The sequence below is a fragment of the Rhinolophus sinicus genome, linkage group LG07 (assembly GCF_036562045.2).
Source record: "Rhinolophus sinicus isolate RSC01 linkage group LG07, ASM3656204v1, whole genome shotgun sequence".
Taxonomy (NCBI): Eukaryota; Metazoa; Chordata; class Mammalia; order Chiroptera; family Rhinolophidae; genus Rhinolophus; species Rhinolophus sinicus.
Genome location: NC_133757.1, coordinates 59,212,548 through 59,238,975, shown reverse-complemented (window position 1 = coordinate 59,238,975; position 26,428 = coordinate 59,212,548). Strand labels below are relative to the sequence as shown.

At 35.5% G+C, this 26,428-nt stretch overlaps 1 protein-coding gene across 6 annotated transcripts in view; it reads right to left on the bottom strand.

Moving 5' to 3' along the window:
• The window catches only part of CCSER2 (coiled-coil serine rich protein 2), a 170,284-nt gene that overhangs the window by 113,833 nt on the left and 30,023 nt on the right, over positions 1 to 26,428 (bottom strand). For all 6 annotated transcript variants that reach the window (XM_019755556.2, XM_019755554.2, XM_074339719.1 and 3 more), the window contains 2 exons: positions 16,126 to 17,578; positions 14,770 to 14,966 (listed from right to left, as the gene is read on the bottom strand). In XM_019755556.2, coding sequence (XP_019611115.2) covers positions 14,770 to 14,966; positions 16,126 to 17,539 — 1,611 coding nt within the window. In that variant the 5' untranslated portion in view covers positions 17,540 to 17,578. The remainder of the gene's footprint in view (positions 1 to 14,769; positions 14,967 to 16,125; positions 17,579 to 26,428) is intronic.

The following is a 26,428-nucleotide window of genomic DNA, read 5'->3' as shown; positions in this document are numbered from 1 at the left end:
ACTGCGAAGGCCATCAAAAACAAGGCAAGTCCGTGAAACTGTCACAACCAAGAGGAGACATGACTACTAATTATAACACAGTACCCTGAATGGGATCTTGGACAGAAAGAGAAGGGAAAAACTGAGACTATCTGAATAATATGGACTTGAAGTAATAAGATAGCAATATTGTTTCATTATTGTGACAAACATACCATATTAATGTAATATGCTAAGAACGGGGGAAAATGGATGACGGCTATATAGGAACTGTTTATACTACCTTTGCAATAATTTGTAAATCTAAAACTGTTCTAAAATGAAGTTTACTAAAAAATGAACATTTATTGGATTCTTAAGATATTAAGATATTACTGTTAACTTTTAACAAGTACAATAATGAAACTAATTACGTCTTAATAAGAGTACTTATCTATTAGTAAGGCACTCAGAAATAACTACTAGTAAGAAATTCAGAAATATTTACATATAAGTACACATTTACATATAAATATTTTATGACACTTAAATCATGACAATGTCTAAGACATGCTCAAAAATATCCCAGTGGAGGAAAGGAGTGGGTGAATAGGAATATAAATGAATAAAGACCATGATCTAATCATTGTTGAAGTTCAGTAATTAGCAAAATGAACCCCCATGATTCTTCTCCCTAGGTCTGAGTATGTTTGAAATTTTCCATAAAGCGTTAAGTAACTGCCTGATTTAAAAATTTAACAAAAAGGGCCAGAAAATAAACTCTAGAAAATCTCTCAAAAAGACAAAAGACAAAGAAAAAAAAAGGAAAAGAACAAAGGTTAAAAAATGAATAGAAAATAAGAGAAAAGAGGCTCATATGAGCTCTAATAATCAATTATCCAGAAGTTATAGAAAAATGGCACAGAAACAATGGAGGAGATAAAATGATCCAAAAAAAAGAAAGAAAAACTTCCAAATCTGAACAAGACAATGGCACAAATTCCTCATTTAAGAAGGGTTCAAAACACTATTTTCTTGTTTACAATTATTAACTCGTAGGTATCCAAAACATATTTAGTGAGTGAAAATAAATAAATCCAGACTAATGGCCCCAGTAACTTCCAATACAGTGTTGTTCTTCCTTGTCTCCCACTCCCATCATGACACCAAAAAATTCCTGCCTAGCAAAATTGCAGACGTAGTATTGCTATGAGACTCTTCCTGGAAAAAGGATGAGGCAGTTAGTCTAACCCTAAAGAAAACTCAAATGGCCAGATGTGGTGAGAGTGATCAAATTGAAATAAGCTTATAAAGTATCACCACACTACAAGCATTATACAGAAGAAACTTCCTTCAAGTAGAGCTGGTTCCCAGACCAAGAGAACAGAACAACAGGGCTCTGTTGGTGTGTCTACACAAATTCTTTACAAAGAACACCCTACAAAACAAAATCTTTACTTAAAAAAAAATACTGTTCATCATTGTATGCCCTATGAATAATAACTAGAAAGAGAAAACGTCAGCTGTAGCTCAGTTCTCTATAAATTTCTCTTTTGCTCTCAAGAAATTATTATCTTAGATTTTCCTCCATTCTCCCCAGGAACAAACTTACCTTAACACCTAGGAACACCTTAAAAAAAATAAATACAACATATAAGGTCACAAGCCTAAGAGCTCCAGAGAAAGAAATAACTACTCGCTACTTAATTTTGAGGTCTCCATGCTGAAATTATGATGTCTCACAAAATACTTTATTCTACTGCAATAAAAATAGGAATTCCAGAGGAATGAAATAATTTTCCTGACAAACAGAATACCCCTGAAATCTGTGAGTGTTGGGTTACATGGCAAAAGAGAAATTAAGGTTGCACATGGAATTATGGTTGCCAGTCAGCTGACCTTAAAATAGGAATATTATCCCGGATTATCTAGGCAGGTCAACATAATCTCTCCTTGGAGTACAAGAAGAGGCAGGAGAAGAAAGGAAGAGGAAGAATGTCAGGAAGATGCAGGATTGCTCGCTTTAAAGATGGAGGAAGGGGGGCCATGATTCAAAGGTAGCTGCCTAGCATTTGGAAAAGACAAGGGCTCTTGAGCCTCCACAAAGAAATGCAGCCCTGGTCACCTTGATTTTAGCCCACTGAGACCTGTGTCTGATTTCTAACCTACAAAACTGTAAGATAATAAATTTGTATTGTTTTAAGACACTAGTTTGTGGCAATTTGTTACAACAGCAGGAGAAAACTAATATATTCCATTTTCCTAAATTGTATAATTAGACTTGTTTTTCTGTTTCAAATCCAATCATATCCCCATTGCCTATACTTTTCATAATTTAAATATTGGTTCCCTCCTTTCTGTGGTACTTTCCAGTGGGCTGAAAGAGAGACAGGCCAACATATAGGCACATTAGCACCTGAAAAGAAAGGACGGAACTTGTTTGGGCCTTGTACTGGTTGCAGATAAACTCTCCCTGCACTTCCTGTCTTGTAATGTGTTGTGGACCTCAGCAGTAAGCCCAAGTCATGTTCTGCTTGACCTGACTTAATCCTTTTCAAAGTTTACTTTAGCCATTACAGGTTTCAGATGAGTAATTTTAGCTACATTGATTATAATGGTGGGTGGCAGATTTCAAGTAATATGTATGTTTGTGAAGTGTTTAGCTCAGCTACTCCATGGTTTGCTGCCTTGGCATCCATTTTGTTTGGCCAAGCAGCCTGCAAGGACCTAAAACTGACAGTAACCCTTGTGTAAGTGCAATCCCCAAATACAGCCTGCAGTCACAAGTAAATGTAAGTTCCTGCCTCTCACCACCTTCCCCTGGAGAGACCAGCCCTTGATAAGTGCACCCTCATGGAGCTTACTAAAAATTAGCTCTTAGCTCTTCCTGGTTTGAATTGACCCATCCAGCCTTAGCCCAGGCACTCTAAGGCACTCTAATAAAGGCATGTGGCCCAGGTTCTGTCACTGTCTCATCCTGTACCTCGCCTTGACCTTCCAGTGTGGCCCCTGGAGGCATGCGGTGTACTTCCTTCAGGACCTGTGAACACTGTGTTTCCCCGAAAATAAGACCTAACCATCAGCTCTAATGTGTCTTTTGGAGCAAAAATTAATGTAAGACCCGGTATTATATTATATTATATTATATTATATTATATTATATTATATTATATTATATTATATTATATTACATTATATTCTATTATAAGACCTGGTCTTATATTAAAATAAGACCGAGTCTTACATTAATTTTTGCTCCAAAAGACTCATTAGAGCTGATGGTCTGGCTAGGTCTTATTTTCAGGGAAACACGATAGTAATTTTCTCTACCTTAATTTCTTTTGTGGTCTTTTGACTCACCATCCAGCACCCTGGGGTTCTACTTAACAAATGTTGATTAAACAAAATCATAACTCTGTTTAATAAATCATAATGTAAATGCATTAGTGATTTAGTGTAGTCCTTTTGTTGGATGGAAAAATGAGTGTATTAGTGATTTAATATAGTCCTCTTGTTGGATGATGTAAAAATGAATGTATTTAACGGCCCAAATTTCTTTCGTAACCTGAATTTCCTTCTTTTAGATTCAATCTTCTGTACTTAAACCAGTCAAGTTACAGTGTATCAGTGCGTGCCTATTCTAGCTGAGCATCACACTTACTGCATATTACATCTAATGGAGCGTCAGAAATATGAAGGGAAGTATTTCTTTTTGTTTTATTACACTGTAGAATTTCACATCTTAAGCACACTGTATGTTTTTTTGGGGGGAGGTGGTTGTAATAAAAAAAAAATCTTAGGATGAAATTCATGACTATATATTATGGTAACCTCATAGATTTATTAATTATAGCATTTAAGATTTGCCCGTAAGTTCTGGATAAGAGTGGACGGTGACTGGAATGTTCTAGGAAAACAGTATCAGGAGTAACAACCACCAGATTTTAATACTGACTAGTACTTTCATATGCAGCAGTTTCTAAACAGTTGACTAAGAGCTGGTATGGACATAGGTAAGGTGACAGAAACTTTTCTTTATTTAAATTACAAAAATAAGTGTGTATTAGGATAGTTGTTGCAGCAGTTTATAATTGCACAATATAGAAAATAAACTTAACGCCCATTACTGGTGGAGTAACAATGAATAAATAATGTAATCTATAAATAATGTAAATGAAGTACTATACAGTGGTAAAAAAAAAAAAAAAAAAAAACAATGAGGGAGATCTCTATGAAATGATATGAAGTAAATCAAGAATGTAAATGAACAATGATGTGTGTGGGGGGAACCTCAAAATGAAATATAAACACTAACAAATGAAACTACCAGGATTAGAAATGAGTAATAATAACTGAAAGAATTAACCTAAGTAAATATCACTTGTCTTTTCAGTTTGAAATAAAAGATTTTCTTCCTTTCCACCTTCTTAATTCCCTAGTTTTGTCTCCAACTATTCTCCATCTCACACTTTACACTCTTAGCAATGCTGACATTCTAGTACATCATGATTTTGTGTTACCTCCATGCCACTGTACATGCTGTTCCCTATGCTTAAAACGCTCACCTTCTCTTTTCCTTGGCCAGTTGGTCAACTTTCTATGAAACTCATTCTTTGAAACTCAGCTCTGATGTTACTTCCTCTTCAAAATCTTCTGGACACACACACACACACACACACACACACACACACACACAGTTATACCTCCCTTCTGTGTTACTGTAGGACCATATGCATACTAACCATAGCGTGCATGATATCACTTATAAAACTATACTCTGACAATCTCTATACATCTGCCTATCATACAACACTTAATTTAATGAATTCATTAAACACAAAGACAGCCTTATCCATATCAGTATTTTCAGCACTTAACAATATACCTGGGACACAGTAGAAACTCAAGAAATAATTACTGAATTGAACTTCATATTGTAATAGACTTAATCTACAAGAAATAATATAGAGTGAAGAAAATTATTACGTTTGAAGGGTCACAACAACTATACTTGATAAATTTAAACTTTTTTTTCAAATGTAAAAGCTGTATTAACAGGACAAAAAGAAGTTATGCTAATAATTAAATGCACATGGAAGACTCATTAGTTCAGCAAAAAAATATGAATTAGGAAAAATTTAGTTTCCTCAACTCATTCTGTCCCTTATCTGTAAAATGAATGAATTGGATTAAATCCCTTCTCTACCTTTAAATTCTGTATTCTGTTTCGGGGCACAGCTGAAGTGTCAGTATCAGTTTGAGATTTGAATTTACCTATATTATGACGGTCTCAACGTTCTGTAAGCTGTCCCTCCACTATCACATTTATGCCAACATCACATTTTTAGTTATTTGCACCTTGCTATTATGACACGTGGTACCTTAGAGACTTACTTTGTAAGTAAGTTATGTCACAATGTACATGGGGAAAAAACTGAGTAGTATTAAATAGTACCTTTAGCTTATGTGTTTTTATTTATTTTGAATGAAATGGTACCCATTTCAACAAGTATATATTGCATCCTTACTTAGTGCCAGAAACCTAAAAGAATAATGAAAGAGATAATGAAATATCAACTATATTCAAGACGCATGAAAAGTGGAGATTAAAAAGCACCTAGACAGACAAATATAAGGTGAGAATAGACCACGGGGAGTCAGTAAAAAAAAAAAAAGTTTAGATTTGACATTACAAGGAATGGGAAAACAAGTCAAACTGGCAATTTAGGATGATTTGGTCAGGATTCCGGTACATGGAAGCAACAGTACTAGTCTTAACTTACAAAAGTAAGGAGGTGACACTTTTCTCCCCAACAGTCAATGAATAACAGACTTTTGCCAACTGTACCCTCTATGCCCATTTTCAAACTTGCCCACCACTCTAGATCGCTCCTGCCACAAAACAGCCCAAGCGACTAACATCCCTTACTGGAGCAGGAGCTTCTAGCACCCTGCCTGGCTCCCTTCTATTTAAATATTCATAGCATTTTAAAAATATAAATCAAATCATGTCCCTTTCCAGCTTAAAATCTTCCAACATCTTCCCTTCAATTTTTAGGATAAATCCAAATCCTCTGAGCTCCATAAAAGCTCTTACTAGCAGCCTCCTGTCCTGCCACTCCTCCCCTCTGTGTCAAGACTCAGGTAGGGAACTCTCAAATGGCTCAAGGAAAACAATCGTCATTTGTGCTGTATGCTGTCACTGTTTCATATGGACAACTACACTGGTCTCTGCATCACTTAGATACATCAATACCATGTATCCCACCCTTCTCACCATTATTTCATAAATATGAATAAATGGGGAAAATAACAGTCTCCACAGTAGCCCCTGTAGAAAAGATAATCAGAAGGCTATTAATTCACAGTGAAAGAAAGGACAAACATGAGTTAGGTCAAAAGGTGAGCCATAAAAATAGCACTATGGACCACAGGCCAAAGTTTGAGACTTTGTTCTAAACTAAAACAATAGAATTTACACATCAATAACAAGGAATTGAATACTGGTGCAAGAGCTCTGGTAAAACTTGGAGGAAGAATGGTGTACACATCAGAAAATGAGAATTTTACTAAAGTAAATAAAAAACTTCACATATAATTCACATCACTGGCACTTCACTTATCTAGGTTCCTACTTTCACTTCAATAGGTTCTGGGATAGGAAGAAAGATGAGTAAGACACAGTACAGTTGTTGCCTTCAAAAGCACTGCAGTGTTATGTGGGCAGACCAATAAAAAGCAGTACACTACATGCAAAATAAAATGCAAAACTTGAAGGAAGCAATCGGTTAGAAGCAGAGAGGAAGGAGTGATTAATTCTACCTGAAAGGAACCATTTACTTAATACCTACCTACACACACTAAGTCAGTATTAGGGAGGGAAAAAAGAGGACAAGACGCATTCTTCACTTAACTATCTAACAAGAAGAAAAGCAGAAAACCAGGGAGTGTCTGAGAAGTGCTATGGGGTCTCATCACTGAAAGGTTAACTTTTAGGGGGGAGAAAAGCCTCAATGCTATAACCTTAGAGAATGAATAAACTTGATAGGCACAGGAATCACAGCAAGAGAGCATGCTAGTGCTAAAGAACAACATAGGCAAAGGTACAGAATGGTGGGCATTTAGAGAAATGCAAATAACGTCAAATGGTCTTTGCACAGGTAAGAGAAGCAGCATGATAAAGGGCCCCTGAACACAGATTTAAAGCAGCAGCAGCATAATTTCACCAGAGTTTAATGAAAACAGTCTCACAGTGGCATGAAAGGCTGGTAAATGAGGGTTAAAAACAAGCAGAATGGAGACAAATTGCCACCCTCTCTGAGAAAATATACGTGAATATACTTTAAAAAGAGTAATGCATCCCCAGTCTTTCCCTTAAAGTAAAATAACCCAGGCTACATGAAATGACAGTAATTAGACATTAATTTAAAAATTCCTGGAATTTCCTCTGATATTAAAAATAACATTAAATTAGGCAAATACAAGCCAGATTTGATATTTGTCTGCTATATTTTTGGACTACAGACTATTCCAAAATTCAGCACAAATAACCTAGGGGACTTATATTCCCACATATACTGCCAAGATTAATAGTATTACATTCATCACACATTTACGTCTCAATAAAGTCTAGCAGTATCAGTCACCAAGGTAGAAACCCAAATCTAGCTAGTTGTTCCCTTAGTAAAACAGAGGTCAAAAAATGTGTAATGAAATGTGTTAGCATCATGAAAAATGAAAGCATAACTACTTATTAGTGTGTCAACAGCATTCAAGCAAGAGTGAATCTAAATTTTAAAGTGAAAAAGATTCTATTCAAATGATAAGGTTAAACTTGCCTACTATTGAAGATAAGTCAAAGCTGATAAAACAAAGAAAAATAAAGCTAGACACTTGCAGGAATCATCTGGTGCCATTTCTTTAGGCTTCCTATAAAAATCCTTCCGAAAAAAAGCACTCCATGTGATGATTCAAGTTATCCATTCCTAAATATTTCAGTGTTAGGAAATCAGTCACGATGACTTGTAGTTCAAGACCTCTTCAATGAGAGCTCTCCCATTGGTTACAGCATTGCATCAAGAAAATTCTAAGTATGGTTCACTGTGCTTACAAGAGAGAAAAGTGTTTCTGCCTAGAATTGTGCATGTACAATATGATTTTGACCGTATTTACATGAAAAAAAGTTGCTGTACTTCATCTTCGAAAAAATTAAACTTCAATGATATTAAAACTTTACTGCGTTAAAAATGCTCAGATGGGCCAGCCGGGTGGCTCAGGTGGTTGGAGCGCCGTGCTCCTAACGCCAAGGTGGCCGGTTCGATTCGCATATGGGCCAGTGAGCTGCGCCCTCTACAGCTAATATTGTGAACAACCGCACTCCCTGTAGCTGGGCTGCCGTGAGCAGCAGGAGGTTGGCGTGAGCTGCCGTGGGCTACTGTGTGCCGACATGAGAGGCCAGAGGCCAGTGTGAGTGGCTGGTAGTCATTGTGAGTGGCCTTGAGCTGCTTTGAGCAGCCGACTGCCGACTGGCGACCGACTGCCGACTGGCGACCGACTGCCTCAGCCGCGGGAGCACAAGGCTCATAATACCAGCATGGGCCAGGGAGCTGTGTCCTACACAACTAGACTAAGAAACAACGGCTTGAACTGGAGTTGGGGGGGTGGGGGGTGGAGGCAAAAGAAGGGGAGAAAAAAATGCTCAGTTATCCTAAGTAAGGTTAAAAACCAAGAATACCAGAATGAGAGTATAATTAATAAAGTAGTACCCAATCTATCAATATCAATTTGCTCCTCTGAAATTCATCCAAATCTGAAACAGGAATTAGTAACTGGTCCATAGCTACTTCAAAAGGTTATTATAAAAATATAAAAGATGAAGAATAAAAAAAGATACTGTCATGCAGTGAACAAAGATAACTTTGAATCAGTACCTACGTCAGGGTCCTCAAGACCTCACCCACAGGTTAGATGACTCACGAGGAAGAATCACAGGATTCAGCATGCACTCATATTCATAGCTTTGCTCCAGCAAAAGGACACAAAACAAAAGGTTCATGGAGCAGAGGTGAATGCAACCAGGTGTAAGCTTCCAAGAGTCTCCTCCAGGGAAGTCACCTAGGTTGGGTTTAATTCCTCCAGCAACAAGCAGGGACAACACATGAAAAGTTTTGTGTATTACAGACATTCGTAAGAAATTTGGTGGTTTTAACTGGGGGCTGGTTACATGGGCACTTCTACCTAGTACATACCAAAACTCCATAATTCCAGAGGAAAGTGCGTGCTCAGCATAAACCACATTGTTTGTACAACACATCAAGCACAGTAAGCCATTCTTGTTACTTAGGTTAAGTTTTACATTGCTGTAGGGGAACTGTTCACCAAAAAGGACTGGACTTTCTAATGGTAGGCAATCTCAGGCCTGCTATGTTAAGCCTTTTCTGCACAGTACCCCAAGTATATTATGGAAGAATATTAGAGAGGGCAAATTATCGTGTGTCACACCAACTTCAGATGGATTAAAGTCTTAAATGTAAAATAATTAAACAACTAGAAGATAATAAAATACTAATAAATAGCTAACATTCATTGAGTACTTGCTATATCCCTGGCATTAAGTAGGAAATCAATTCTAATAACATTTAAAAGGATAATACATCACAACCAAGTGAATTCATTCCCAGAATGGAAAATCAAGAAATGCAATTAACCATACTAACAGAAAAAAAAAAAAAATAATAATCTGATCGGTTCAACAGACATATAGAAAGCACTGGTAAAAATTAACATTCACTTGGAACAAAAATTCAGCAAACGAAATAAAAGAGAATTTCCTTAATCTGCTGAAAAGATATCTATTACCCACTCCCCCATAGAAACTTTGATGGTGAACTCTTAAAACTTTCCTGAAATTCTATCATTATTTCAATTCCACATTATATTAGAGGTCCTAACCAGTGCAATAAAGGCAAGGGGTGGGTGTGGGGGGTGGGGGATGGAGACTTTGCAAATGGTATGATTGTATAGTACATACAGAAATTCCAAAAACATCCACAGCAAAGTATTAGACTAATAAGTAAATTTACCAAGGTCACTGGAAAAACAGGTCAAAATACAAAAGTCAAGTATATTTGTATATACAATAAAAACTTTTAAAATATTTAAAAGTGGTACCAGGTATGACAACAAAATCAAATGCCTAAAATAAAGAAAATACATATGAAATTTTACAGAAAAGTGCAAAGCAATAGCAAGAAATATTTCTAAAGTCCCAAATAGAGGAACTACAATATTCATAAATTTGAAGACTCACTATATTAACTATGCCAATTTTCCCCAAATTGTTCAATAAATTCAATGCAATTCCATTCAAAACTCCCTGCGGATTTTTTGCAGAAACTGACGAGTTCATTCTAATATTTAAATAAATTTAAAAAGGCAAACTAAGTCTTGGAAAAGAATTTATTTTAAAGCTACAGTAATTAAAACAGTATAGCAATGACACAAGGATAAAAAATGAGACCAATGAACTAAAAGAGAGTGAAGAAATACAAATAGTCATGGATTTATAATAAAAATAACCCTACAGTAGAGTGGGGGAAATAACAACTTTCCTAAAATAGAAAAAGAATTGATCTTGACCTCTACCTTATACCATGCACAGAAATAATTTCCAGATGGCTTTGTAGCTCTAAGTGTGAAACGTAAAAAACAAGTCTTTTAGAAGAAAAAACATTGGAATATGCATCATCATGACTTTAAGGTAAACGAAAATTCACAGTTTAAAAAAGTACTAACAATAAAGAATAAAATGGTGGGCCACCCAGTGGCTCAGGTGGATGGAGCTCCGTGCTCCTAACTCCAAAGGCTGCCGGTTCGATTCCCACATGAGCCAGTGGGCTCTCAACCACAAGGTTGCCAGTTCGATTCCTCGACTCTCGCAAGGGATGGTGGGCAGCGCCCCCTGCAACTAAGATTGAACACGGCACCTTGAGCTGAGCTGCGGCTGAGCTCACGGATGGCTCAGTGGGTTGGAGCACGTCCTCTCAACCACAAGGTTGCAGGTTCGACTCCTGCAAGGGATGGTGGGCTGTGCCCCCTGCAACTAGCAACGACAACTAGCAACGGCAACTGGACCTGGAGTTGAGTTGTGCCCTTCACAACTAAGACTGAAAGGATAACAACTTGCAGCTGAATGGCACCCTCCACAACTAAGATTGAAAGGACAACAATGTGATTTAAAGTCCTGGAAGTACACGCTGTTCCCCAATAAAGTCCAATAAAATCTTTAAAAAAAAGAATAAAATGGTAAATTGGACTATATTAAAATTATTAACTTCAACAAAAGACATTAAGAGATTTAAAAAGCAACTCACATATATGATATATACAGATATATAAACACACATATGTATATATGCATGTGTGTGACACACATAAATACACACATAGACATACCTAGTTTTATTGCACACACACAAAATACCTCATTTTATTGCACTTCACAAAATGTTGCATTTCTTTTACAGATTGAAAGCAAGACGCCCCCCACCAGCAAACATATTAGAGCTTGCTTTATTGCAGTGGTCTGGAACCTAACCTGCAATATCTCCGAGGTATGCTTTATATGAAAGATTTATATCCAAAATATATGAAAGATTTTTCCAAAATATATGAAAGATTTTTACAACCAGTAAGGTAAAAGCAAAGCAAAACCAAAAAAAAACCAAAAAAAACAAAAAAAAAAAACCCAACATATAGCCCAATAGAAGGCATATCACAAAAGAAAATACCCTAATGGCAAATAAATATGTAAAGGTGATCAACGTGTAATTATCACAAAACAAAAGACCAAAATCTCCATGCAATACTACACTATACCCCCACCAGAATAGCAAAAATGCAACAGGTAACACCAAGCGTTGACTAGAAAGTGGAATTTCTGGAATACTCATTTGCTAACAGTGAATGTAAACTAGTACAACCACTTTGGAAAACTGACAGCATCTAAATCTATGCATAAGTATACTCTATCATCCCGGTATTACCCTCATACATATTTTACCAATAGAAATGCATAAATGTTCACCAAAAAACCTATAGCAAAATTGGAAACAACCTAAATGCCCATCAATAACAGGATACATTGTAGTACATTCACACAAAGGAATGTTATATAACAAAAAATTAAACAAACTACAACCAACAAATACATAATATTTATTCAAAGAAGCTAGACATGAAATAGACATGTTTATTATTTTACTTATATGGAATTCAAGAATAGGCAAAACCAATCAACAGTGATAGAAATCAGCATAGTGGTTGTGCCTCTGGTGGGGGTTGAGAGAATGACTAAAAAGCACAGGAAACACGTGGATATAAACAAGTATATACACACTTTCAAAATTCCTTGTGCTATCTGCAAAAGATTTGAGCATTTTATTGTAAGTAAATTATATTCTAACAAAAAAAATATATAGCTTAGATTCCAGACCAGTGCTATGCAAAGAAGTCAGTGGACAAAGTGTTGTTGGGGTCCATGACAGGATAAGGAGCTTATACCACAATGGATACCAACACACTGCTTTCCTCAAAGAGAAAGTCTTACTATGAGAGCAGTGTCAACTGAACTAGATAGTGGGTTGAACTAAACTGCGTTAGTAGTCATACAGTTGACTGACATTCCAGTGAAAACTCCTTGCCTTGACCTGGACTGGAATGGGCACTGTTGTAAAGAACCACCACGGTGGTATTTTGGTTTTGCTTTGTTTTTGGGGGGATGGAGGGACACAGGATGAGAAAGGCCTTTGGTGAGAGGTAATGGAGAGACCAAGAAAAATGAGAACACATTAAAGTTCTTTTTAGGTTAAGTTAAAGATATCTATTTAAACTATTTTAGAAAAAAAGGAGAAAAAAAACAATAAGTGAGATCATTTAAATAAAAATAATAAGTTGGCAGAATGAAGTCCAAGTGCATTAACAAATGCAAACAGAAAGGGACTAAACTCACCGGTCAAAAGAAAAAGATAGGTTTTATTTTTAAAAAATAGTAACCTATTTCCTATGTATCAAAAAGTTTGACAATAAAAGGACAGAATACATATAAATAAAACTGGTAAAATATACTGATAATGGGAAAAAGAGGCCTTATGACAAAAAGTAAATGAGGGACAGAGATCACCAACTTAAGTCCGATTCACCAAGAAAACAATTCCAAACAGGCACACACCTAACTGAAAAAAAAACTTAAAATATAACAAGTAAGAAACTGATAGAATTTCAGAGCAAAAAAGTAAATCCACTATCAGTATACTAATACACGCTTTTCAATTTTGCCATTATCAATTCTCCCTCCTTTCTCACACTGTCTTTCTCTTAGATCAGGAGATCTAAGATCTTAACAACTAATGGTCAATCCAGGTGCATTCTGAACTCTTAGAAGCTATTTTGTCATTAAGTTATAGGAAAAGTGAACTGACTGATGATGGTGAATCTTCAGAAAAATGTCAGATAAAATGGCTTATTGCTGCCATCTTCTGGCCACAATGGTAATTTCCACTTCAATCATATTTGCTTAAAAAAGTCCTAGTACCAGTAATAAGACAGCACATAAAACTAAACTTTTTTAGTTAACCTCTCTTAGCTTCCTTTATTTAACGGGATAGAAATACTCTCTCTAAATTAAATGTGTGCCTTCTCTATGTTTGTGCAACTTAACAAGCCTCTGGTAACAATGTTTATTTTTCACAAGTGACAGGTTTATCTGACTGTAGAAAATTACATTGCCTGATATCCACTTGGAATTTAATATATCCACAAAGACTACCAATTTCCCCATATACATACTGGAAAATCATATTTTATATATTGAGTATGTACAATGAATCATTTTAAACACACCAACTACACTTTACTCATATGGCATGTCATTCCCATTACTTGTAAAATGTCTTAAAATATACATACATAAATATATGGTAGGTCTTCTAGTGCTCACCCATATCTGGTTCCCTTGCGTTCCAGGTACAGGTGAAAATTACACTTCCAGCTTCCTGCCTGCTTAGTAGATAAAATTAGTTTGGGTCGACAGGTTGCATGTGAAAGTGCCAAGTGCCATCTGCAGGCCAAAGATAGTAATTGCATGTGTTGAGACCCTTGGGCACTTTCTTCAGTGACACGTCCTCAAAAAGGAGATGATAAAGCCCCAAGGTTAAAACAGCTTAGAATACTGAAGGCAATTGTCCTAGAGAGTTGTCCATGCCTACAACAAACTCTGTAAGAATACAAAATAAATTTTTATTGTGTTAAGCCCTTGATTATTGGCATTTAAATGTTACCTCAGCATAGCCTAGTCCAGGGTTTCTCAACAGCAGAACTACTGACAGCCTGGGCTGGATACTTCTTTGCTGTGGGGGCTATCCTGTGCATTGTAGGGCATTAGGCAACATTCCTGGTGTCTATTCACTATTTGCAGTAGCACCCCTCAAGTGACAACCAAAAGTGTCTCTTGACATTGCCCTTGCCCCTTTTTGAGAACTAGTCTAGCTTAACCTGAAGAATACAGTATGTCTAAAATATGCATGTACGGACTGCAAATGAGTGTGAGTATATTTAACTCAAGTGTCATGTGATAAAAATATATGTTTTATTATGTCTTAAGATCAGATGTTTTGCAAGCCCTGGCTAGGAATTTTCATTTCTCAAACTAGGAGAGCTCACTCAGTAACTTAAACATAATCCAATCAGTATCTCAAGTCTCTCTACAGTAAGATAAACAAGCCTTTCCAAAAGGGTATAGAAATCTATACATACTATGCTGTTCATTTCGGAGGACTCATAGCTCCCAACTGGGTGGACATTTCCAATGGGCTCCAAGCCCTCTTCATCCCACATGTATGTTCCATCAGAGCTATCAGATGGAGAGAGTTCAAATGAAGAACCAGCTCTGTAGTCTGTATCTGGTGAAATCAAGTTATTCCCAGAAGTATGTTTTGTGCATTCACTCCCGTCTTCAATTGGTTTTTCAAAGAGAGAGAAAAATAAACAGTTATTAATTCACAAAAATATAATTATTTCTCAGTTTCTGAAATATAATTTACATTTTTATAAATATTACAAAATAATTTGATTTAGCAAAAAAGCATTAAATAAATATAGCATTTTCTAACTCCTAAACAATAAAAAAATCAAGAGGTAAAATCTTAAAAATATACAGAAATGTTTCCCAACAGACATAAAGAAGATGTATTGAGCCATCTTTCACTTCTACAACATTTCTAGAAATGTAAATAAAGCCTGATATTCTTTTAATATTTCCTAAGATATTTACATTTTAGTACTGGCCTGGAAACCCCTCACTCCCGCATATCGTTTAACCTCGAAGTTGCCTCCTTGTAAGGAAAACGGTTGTCCCGGCAGTCCCTCCTCACCAGACCTCAGAATCAGGGTGTACGCTCTGCACATCTCTAGGCCTGGCCTCGTCCCCTGACCAGACCACATGCCTCTCTACCTGGGCCCTTCAGCTTGTTGTTTTTCAGCCTATGTGGGCATATGGATAAATTTTCTCTGGCAGTTAGTGCAGGATAACCAAGAATAAGAGGGAATATTTAACATGTGCTATCTTATTTTCCTCAATTGAAAAAAAGAAAGCTCCTCTGAAAGTGTTAACTAGAAAGTTTGCTAAACAAGAAATCTAAGCTTCCTTTAAAAAAATGAAAATATCCGAGGATAAAAAAAATTCATTACATTAGACATAACACATACTAACTCATTTATCCATTGGTACAGCTTTACTCTTAACAAATAGCAATGATCTACTGCCCTAAGGGAAGAGATAGCTTAAAATGGCATGCCATTGGTTGGGGGAAGTGGGGAAAAAAATTTTTTTGAAGCAAGTAGGGATAGGCCTGGTTATGGCAGTCGAAAGAGAACAAAGGTAAAATACCTTAGGAGAAGAATATTTTTTAATTGATGTTGTTTTAGATAAAGTGAAAAAGAGAACAGGGAGCAAAAGTCACAAGGAAGATAAATGTTACCCCACTCCAATTTTATCTAGATTCATCCCTCCATGGAATTGATAGTATCTTAGAATTCATCAGAATATAACCCTAAATGTAAATTTAGTCGCATTATCTAGGAGAAAACAAAGTTAAGAATTTTAATATTTACCAGAGACGCTTATATCTATCCACTCATCAGTTTTACTGAACGATTTTTCATTTTCCTTGGGGGAATCAAATATATCCTTTGGTGGCACATTTTCATGCTTTTCTTCAAGAGAAATTTCCTCTGGAGTTATTCTAGTTCTGTTGGAGTCTTCTATATCTATAAAATCATCACTAAAGTCTTCACTTAAATCATTCTTATCAGAAGATGACAAAGAAGACAAGGAAATATCATCCACATCATCACTCAGGTATCTAATTTTAGCATCATGTTTCATAGTTTGGTCATTTTCTGTTCTATAATTATCATTTTCAGTTAGTTCTTGGTCCTTATCAGTAGCTCTGTCCTTAGCCAAAAGTGCAGCATCTTCCTCTACACATGTGCCAGCAGGTGAATTTTTCTTACCATCAACTGTGATAGTCCCAGAAAATGGAGATCGGCTAGATTTCAGTAGAGAGGGATGAACCATCCTATAACCCAAAGTGGAAGTTACACCTGGGCCATTTGGTAAAGCCAACTTCTTTCCACCAGCAGCATAAGGCCTACTAAATCCATACCCCAAATGTTCATTCCCATTGAGTACTTCTGACTGCCGGGTATTTCTTGTGAGCATACTTGACCTCAGAGGCACTCGCATGGGTAGCTGTTGGTTCTGATAAGGCTTAATAAGATCTGCAGCTCTATTGAAGGAATGTGATCTGGTTATAGATGAAGGTGGAAGGAATGAATTCTGAATGGAATGTGAAAAACTCTGTGACCTTACCATTTTTTCACAAGTAAGAGATTTAATATTGTCTAGGGATTGTGCTAAGCTTTCTCCAGAACTGCTTCTGGTTGCACAGGAGTTTGCTCTAGGCCTTTGAATGCTACCAGCTGATCGATTTCCATAAAATCCATTCAACTGCGATTTTGGAGCACTGACTGAAGAATATGAAGTCCTTGATAATAATGTACCTTTGGTGAATTTGCCCAAATTAGATGGTCCAGACAAAGGCTTTTGTTTTAACACCTCTGTAGATGACACAAACATAGTGGATGGCTTTGCTAACTTTGATGTGAATAAAGAAACACTTTTTAAACCTCCCTTTATCCCATTTTTATCAAACATTCCTTGAGTACGTGCATGTTTTTCAGGATCAATTACTTGGTCATGTGAACTTTGAGTATCATTAGGCTCTTCAGCACTTTGTGCAGTAAGCTGGTATTTAGTTGCCGTTCTCCAATTGAATGAATGGGACGGTGGACAATCAGTGCCATTATTTTTGATGTAACTTTTGAGGTGGCTTCCCTTGGAAGTTCCCAATAAATTAACAGGTGTCCCATTTGGCATTGGCTGCAGTGTACTTCTTACAGATTTTGTTCCATACTTTGGCAACTTAGAACCCAAAAATGTCTTGATTTGTGTTTTTTCTTCCATGAGCTATAAGGTGCATTTGTTCTTAAAATTTGACAGAATCTGAGGAGACAAAAAAGTAGATTAAACATTCCTAAATAAGGATAATTGCATAGATTATTACATAATGTGAATGTGTATTCTTATACAATTAAATGCAACAAAGCCCAAAAGCTACACATGATTCCTATAGAACTATTAATAAATATTGAATATACTAACTAAATTAATAACTTTATCTTCAAAGAAAGTAAAGAACATTTTTATAAACACTTTTATAAACTTGGGCTACGGATCATGATCCATAAATAATAAATTTAGACTACCAAAGACTGTATAATAAGAAAAAACGAAAAAAAAACTTCTATAGCACATCTTCCAATTTCCAATCCAAATTATTTTTTCACTTTGGGTAATATTATCTCCTTTAAAAATATAAACATGTGATTTGGTGTTTTTTTAAAAAGCATACATATAAAAACTAGAATACATTTTTAAAGTTTCATTATTAAAATCATGGGAAGAACATAGGTAAAGAATACAATAACACCAAAAAAAATTCTGCTGGCATTAAGGGCTGAGATATCAGCTGTAATTTTAAGCAACAATCTCAAAAGAATTTCCATCCAGTAATGTAAACAGACACTACAGTTAATGCCAGGGTGAGAAGTATAATGATTTAAATAAGTTGTACAGTCCATTAATCTCAACCTCTCAAATTTATTTTAAAGGTAATATGAAACAACAAACACAAAAAGGTTTAATGTGTACACAAGAGCATGAAACTTGAAACAACGACTGTCCTATATTTGAGTAACCATTTAATAAATTATGACATGACAAAGATGAGATAGAAATATTAAAATGTTTATCCTAACATTAACAGAAATATAATATGATCACTATATATTCACTGTGATTATATAAAAAAATCTATAAAAGCACACACAGAGCAAAATGCAAATAAAAGAAATATACGTGCCTTGGGGCTGATTGTTTTTTAATTATGTATCTTACGACACTGTCTTTAATTTGTTGGTTTTATTTTTAAATTTAAAAAAATGATTCCAAATCATCCCTGACCTTAAGAACTAAAGAGTTTCTAGAGTACATATGTTATTAATTATGTCAAAGTAATACTTAGGAAATCATACGGACTTTCAAGTATAGATGGTGAGGTAAAAGCTCTGTATGGTTCTGTAAAGATGGTTCTGTAAAGAATTACAGAACTTCCTGTCCCCAATAACTAGTAAGTGGGAAAGTATATACATATATGTATGTATGTATGATTATTTTTTAGCCAAAAACCCACCAGCTGCAGTCAAACAACTGTTTAAACTAAGAATCTCTAAACTTTAAAAAGTAGTGGCAAACAAGATTCTGTACATGGTCCGGCTCCTAGCCTGATTACACTGCCTGAGAGCAGTAATGAGAAATATAGGTGAGTTTATAAAAATGGAATATTTTAATGAATATCCTCCAGTTTGGACAGAAAAATCCAATTTGGCATGACCTAGAAAAGTCCAGGAAAATATCTTCAGGACAGAAGGTTTTAAACCTCAGCTGAGGCAGAGTAGCCTCAGAACCTGTTGATTTCCTAGGCACTATTCTGAGATGAGGGAAGGGTCTGAAGCCCCTTGAAATATACTGCACCCTCAGCGGGATGGAGTAAGGACGGTACAGCAAACTCGACAGAATCTAAGGAGACAGGAGAACCTGAGGCCCTGTAAAAGCTCTCCGGCAACACCACCCTCCCGCAAGAGAAGAAGACAGAGAATAACACACACACTCAAAAGGTTATTCAGGGGGACCAAGTAAAAGAAGGAAACAAAGTCACAGCTAAGGCTAGAAAGGCTTGGGGAATTCACTCATGTTATATCAGGGCAAAGAAAGTCTTGATCTAGCTATCCAAATCTTTACCTAGGCAAGATAAAAAGAAATGGCCACTCAACTGTATAAACAAGGGGGTGGAAGCAAGCGGAGAAACAAATAATGACTATAGCATGCAAAACAAAGGAAGAATCCAGACTGAAAGAAAACATAGAAAGGAAAATAAGGAAACCTCCAGTGAGTTCTTTATAACAGAGAACAACATAATAAAAACATACATTTAATAAAACAAAAACTCAAAGATGAAAAGAAAAAACAGGTACATTGAAAGTTACAGAGCTAAGGAAATCAATTCAGAACAATGGATTTAAAAAAGCAAAAGCAAAAAAAAGAACCAAAAGAACCAAAGAATGAAAATCAAACTAATGCCAAGGACAAAATTTTAAGATAACCTGAGTAGTGAGGAGAATAAAAGGCAAAGATATTAAAGCAATTAGATAGAAGATGTAGGACAGACTGAACAGAAAGATTAGTATTCCTGAAGCAGAATAACTAAACAAACTGAAGAGAAAAAACAGACAGACATAATAGAAAATATCCCTAAAATAAAGAAAAAATTCTACACAAGGAAAAAAACAAAAACTAAATCATAGATCCAAATACATATCTGGATCCAAATACATATTTTGATAAAATATCAACAACAACAAAATTCTCCAGGAATACAGGCAGAAAAAAAAATCACTTTGTAAAGAAAATTTCATGACTCTGGAATAAGCAAGAGATTACAGGATATCCTTCCAATGAAATGCTGGCGTCTCTAGGAATAATTTAATCCTACAGGAATTATCACTGGGCTATTTTACAAGTCTGTAAAGACATAGGTTAACATGCAGAAAACTAACGGTAATGCAAACAATTCTTGTCTATAGACAAGCAAATATATTCTGTCCAGTTCAATTGACTTCCCTCCAACACTGCGGAAGAAGCCAGCTTTACATCCATTTGCAAATTCGCTTCAATATCCCTGATCTATGAATGTATCTGTTCTTTGAACTCTCCTTTGAACCAGCTATAACATCTCTCTGACTGCCTTGTTAATAATGAGGTAAATAACATCTTCATCATTTGATATTTGAACAGGAGTCATGGTTTGATTCTCTTCCAAAATTTATCCTTTAGCAGTTTTGGCGATTCCACCAAGATACCCAGGGGATCCGCCTGACAGAGGTGGATAACTTCTTCGCCACAGTGGGACATCTAACAGGCGGCTCACACCCAGACATATCTCTTCTTGTCTTCCAGAAGTGAATCAAGAGTAGCGAGCAATGGAACTTTGCAGATAACTCTATCTTTCTATTTTAACTTCCCTCTCTTACAATTTTGTTCTGTTTTTATTTTTAGTTTATTTATGGTCAATAAGTGACTCCCCATTAATGATAACAATGATTGAGAATTTGATTTTATAGACTGCTATTTAGTGATCTCTGTAAACAAACTAATGGTTTACACAGATCTATTTTGTGTTGGGTGAGAGAAAAAGGAGACTGATTCACTAGTCACTTATTTGTTCATTTATCTCTTTTGTTTACCTATTTTGAGCTCAAATCAATTTAGAATGTCATGCCAACAGGAAGGAGAATTGTTCCTTGGTATTTGGACAGGTCAAGTTTTGTGTTTCTGTGTTTTAACTCTGTAGCCATGGCCAAAATTATAGAATTGGAAACAATGAACTCTCTCAGTGTCTGTAGGGCTATATGTCTATAATTCAGAAAGGTCTTTACCTTTTATTGTGAGTACATAATGCTTTCCTATCTCCACAGGGTACTAATAAATTGTATTATAAAGTCTCTTAAAGCAACTCTGTTCTGATAGGTTTATAAATATGCACTTACATAAACTGAACATTACCAAAACTGCCAGAAAATAAGTAAATTGATCTTTTCAATATGTTTAATGTGTTATACTTTTAATAATTATTCTTACAGAAATTAACTCAAAAAGGTTTCAAGAACCAAGTTCACATAATTAAGGTAAACATCTGGAAAACAAAACTAGTTTAATAAAATGGGTTTGTCTTCTGATTTTTTATTAGTGTTAAGTATAAGCATACATTTTTATTCCATTAGAGTAACTTTTCTGAAAAGTATATAAACTTACTGATTAAGCCAGCATTACTCATACACAATGTTTAAGATTATGAAAATGTAACCCTGTGTTTAAATAATTATTCTGACAAACTTTTTATTTCAATAGTAATTATGTTTTACAGCGTGTCAGCTTACAGATAATTTCCAAGAACTTTAAAGGTAACTTGGACTAACATTAAGTTGAATTAATTGATAATCACTGGCTCACTAGATCATTCCTTAGGAAGAGAGAATACTAAAACATTGATAACTAAGCATAATTTCAAGTTCATATGTTTTGCTTCTTGTATAAGCTATAGAAAGACTATTTTGGGGATACATAAATGAACGTGTTCATTTTTGCTACCTTGAGAAACTGTACACTGGGTCCCATTTTTATAAAAGTAACGAGAGAGATAGAGACCACATAAAGATATGTGTGTACATATACTTAAACACAACAAACTGTTATAGTGGTTACCATTAGAGAAGTGAGAATTAGGTGAAGGGAAGACTTCTTTTTACCTTTAAATCATTATTTTTAAATATGTAAATATGCCCATTTTTTTTTCCATTTAAAAAGTTTTAACTAAAAAAAAAAAAGCATTTTAAAATAACCATTTATTCAATACCAAAACAAGACTCTTACACAGTTCAATCTCACCCCCAAAAAAATTATTTAAAATTAAGTTTAATATTATATAAAATATATTTAAAAGACATAAAATTAAAGTAAGAAGTTCAAATAGAAAACAAAAAGGATTTTTTTATTTGACAGATATTACTTCTTTGCAAATTACCATTTCAAGTTCTCCAGACCTTAACCTCAACTTAAACCTCAACTTAAACCTCAAGTGTTTCACTTAACAATTCTGTCTTAAAAATTGATTCTAAATTCACTATTTCCATTCCACAATTCTAGTTGTTACCCTCATCATCTCTTTATGTATTACTACAAAGGCTTCCACATTATCAAGACTCTATCTCACGTCTGTTCAAACTGGCAACAGTTATTCTCTTAAAGGACAGATCTAATCATGTCATTTTACTGATTAAAAACCATGTGTGGCCCAAGAACAACAAAACAAAACCCAAAATGCATTCACTGTACAGAGATCAAGCTTCTCAACTTGGTTCTATACCCTATCTTTGCAGAACTATACCTGCAAGCCAAGATGTACTGTTTGTCATTCCCCAAAATCCATCCTGTATTTTCTACTCTCTATACTTTTGCTAAAGTTAAGACCACCTTGAAGGTCCTACCCTCAAGGTCCACAATCCCTACACACACAAACCTTCCCAGTTAAAATTAATCTAGTATCCTTCTCTATTTCCTTCACACCAATACTACAGCTGAGTCTGTATTACAATTGTGTGCATGTCCATATGGCCCATAAGCCTGCTGAGAGCATAAACTGAGTCCTGTGTACTTTGGGGCCTGCTCACAGGACCACAAATCTGATAGATCTTCAACTTCCAAATAAATTCATAATTTCTTAGTGCAAATTAATTTCATAAATAGTAAGTCAAGACTGAAAAATAACTGTTTTGTGGTCCTGTGATTCACTGGTAGTATACATGCCATGGGCAATGTGTTGACAAAGATTCTGAAGTCAAATGTAGATTATATTATGAAGTATCATGATCAAACAGGAATATCTGCCATGAGCAGAAAAAGGGACAGTGGCAAAAGCCATGCCAGATGACTGCCATTCCATTTTTGATAATGGTCTGTACCACGAAACACACTCCCACACCTACAAATATTTCAGGATAGCCATAAGGAAACTGGTAATATTAGCTATAAAAGCCATTTTGCAAATAACACACATTAAAGATTCTGTCCTCCGGTGAGTCACTCTGTGAGTCAGAAAGGCTTTGACATTCCCCTGTCACAAGTAGTCCGAGGACAGAACATTCTGTTCTTTCACTCCTCTATGCCTCTATTTTACTGTCTAAAATAAGGATAATGTATGTTATCTCCCAAGATCATCTAAAGTATTAATAACTTAGAGGCACAAGGTAACACCTCAAGAAAAGACATACTGTTACTACAAAGCGTCTGGGGTGCTACCACTTGGAAAAAATAAAAAGACTTGAGTCTAATGATGCACTATTTCCTAGGTAAAAATAAAAAGACTTGAGTCTAATGATGCACTATTTCCTACCAAGAATATTTACTGATTTCTAAAGGCACAAATAATTGCAACATAAATGATATCAAACATCTTGGACTTATGGTCTGAAATCTAAGCTAATCTGAAGGCTCAACTGTAAAATTCCATATCTGCTTCTATTATGAATATTGTCACTTCATTTACTGATGAGCTACTTTCTGTCTAAGTATTCATGACACTTTCTCCTACATTTACTTACAACCTTGAAATGAAATAAAGCAGACATTGTGAGTCTAGGTCGTTTTAGTAGCTCTTCCATCTCTGATGAACTTTACCTGATATGTCAACTGATGAATGGGTAAAGAAGATGTGGTATTTATAAATAATGGACTACTACTCAGCCATCACAAAGATGAAATATTGCCATTTGTGGCAATATAGATGGATCTTGAGGGTATTATACCAAGTGGAATAAGTCAGATGGAAAAGAACAAAAACCGTGATGTCACTCATATGTAGAATATAAAACAAAAAAGTAACCAAAGAACTAACAAAACAAAAATAAACTCATAGATTCAGACAACAGAATGGTGGTTACCAAAAGGGAAGGGGGATAAGAGAAAGCAATTTGGGTAACACGGTCAAATATATGGTAACGGAAGGAAACTAGACTTTTGGTGGTAAGCACAAAATATAGACATACTGAATTATAATGGTGTATATCTGAAATTTATGTATTAACCAATGTTACCTCAAATTTAAAAAGAAAACTCTTGCTGACCAAAAACACATACTCATAATAATTTGAAAGAGTACATGCCGACTACAAAATCTAATGATATAATCTTTTCTGAAGTACTTCAGTATTGTCTGCAAACTTTAATGTTGAACTAAGAACAATACCTGGTATAAGGCTTGGAAATGTCTGAGATTTTCAGAGCTAGTTTCTGTAAGAATAATTTTTAAAAGTATAGTATAGCACATTTACAGTATTTCACATTTGAAAGAATTTTCCAAATTACTTATAAACTCCTTTTAAAAATAATAAATCAAAGTTGTTTGCTTGTAAAAGGAATCCACAACTGGATGAGAAAGGAAAAGAAGGAGACACTACTGAGCATTTACACAATAGGAACCATGCTTACCACTGTATCCTTATTTAATTTTATAACAGTATTAAGGTGGTAGATTTTATCCCATTTTAAATAGAGAAATCCAGATTCAGAAAGGCTAAAATACTTGGCCAAAGTCATAAATTCCTAAACTACTGAAGAAGATCCAGGTTCAAATCCACCTGATTCTAGGGTCCATGCAAACTACCTTCCTGACAAAGGCATGAAATATTCTGGGAGGCTAACTGATGACGAGGGAAAAGAGTAAAGGAAGGGACTGGATAGCTGAGGTTAAGAGAAGCATAAAGACTACCAAGAACCTAGGTATTCATTAAAGAAGTTTTGCAGAGAAACATTAAGATCTTTCACTTTTTCAAACTCCTTTCATATTCATAACCTTATCATCTGAGGAAGCACCCAGTCATATTCCTTTTTTAATTTTCAAATAGCTTTTTATAAGGTATGAATTGCCTGTATTTTAGGGACTTACATACGCATTCTGACAATTAAGTTCACAAACTCATCCTAGAAAAAGTGCTACATGCCTCATTGCTGAATATCACTACGGTCACCTTCAAAGTACTCCCCTTGGGAAGCTATGCACTAATGCCAGTGCCTAGTCCACCCTTCAAAGCAATTTTGGGACTCTTTTTGGAATGGCCATCAGAACTGTCCTCCTATTACCCTTGATGTCCTGAATGTCATCAAAATATCTTCCTTTCAATATTTCCTTTATCTTCGGGTAAAGAAAGAAGTCATTGGGGCCAGATCAGGTGAGTGGGGAGGGTGTTCCAATACAGTTATCTGCTGACTGGCTATAAACTCCCTCACAGACAGTGTCGTGTGAGCTGGTGCATTGTCGTGATGCAACAGCCATGAATTGTTGGCGAAAAGTTCAGGTCATCTAACTTTTTCACGCAGCCTTTTCAGCACTTCCAAATAGTAAACTTCATTAACTGTTTGCCCAGTTGGTACAAATTCATAATGAAAAATCCCTCTGGTATCAAAAAAGGTTAGCCACATCTGTGCAACAAGTTTGTGAACTTAACTGTCACACCTCGTAGACATCAATTCACTACTGAGTCCAAGAGCAGTTCACTGAACAACAGTGCTGACGAGGGCATGCCCATCACCAGTCACTTCTTGAAACTCGCTTTCACATTCAGATAACTACATCTTAATTTTTTTTTTTTTTTTTTAACCTTGTGGTACTCAAGCATTTCCCCCATATCCCTTTTTCCCCTGTTTTTCCTGGTTTTCATTTATGGCACAAGCTGATTCAAAGGCTTGATTACAGCAATTAGATAAGCAAAAATGATACCTTTGGCTGAAAGTAAACATTTAAAACAGTACAACTTCATTGCAGACTCTTCATGGTTTTAAGCACACCAATCTCAACAAAGCCCCACTATTTTATCAAGCTGACCTTTTTGTCCTCCAGCTACAACTTTTACTCAGACAGACAGGGATCAAAGCAATTTGTGAAAGTTAGGCTCTAAATGAATTTATGGCTTAGGAACATTAAAGAACGTTACTAAATGTAGATTCAAGGCTTATTACTTCCTGAAATTTTAATTAAGGGACAAGGACAATACTAGCAGATAAAGAGAAAGCAGAAGTGCCCCTGAATAAACCACAAAAACTCTCCCTACAAATTTTACCATTTAGTTCAGGTAAAACTCAACTGTGTGGGGCATGCAAATGACAGCAAGGTGCTGAGGGCGA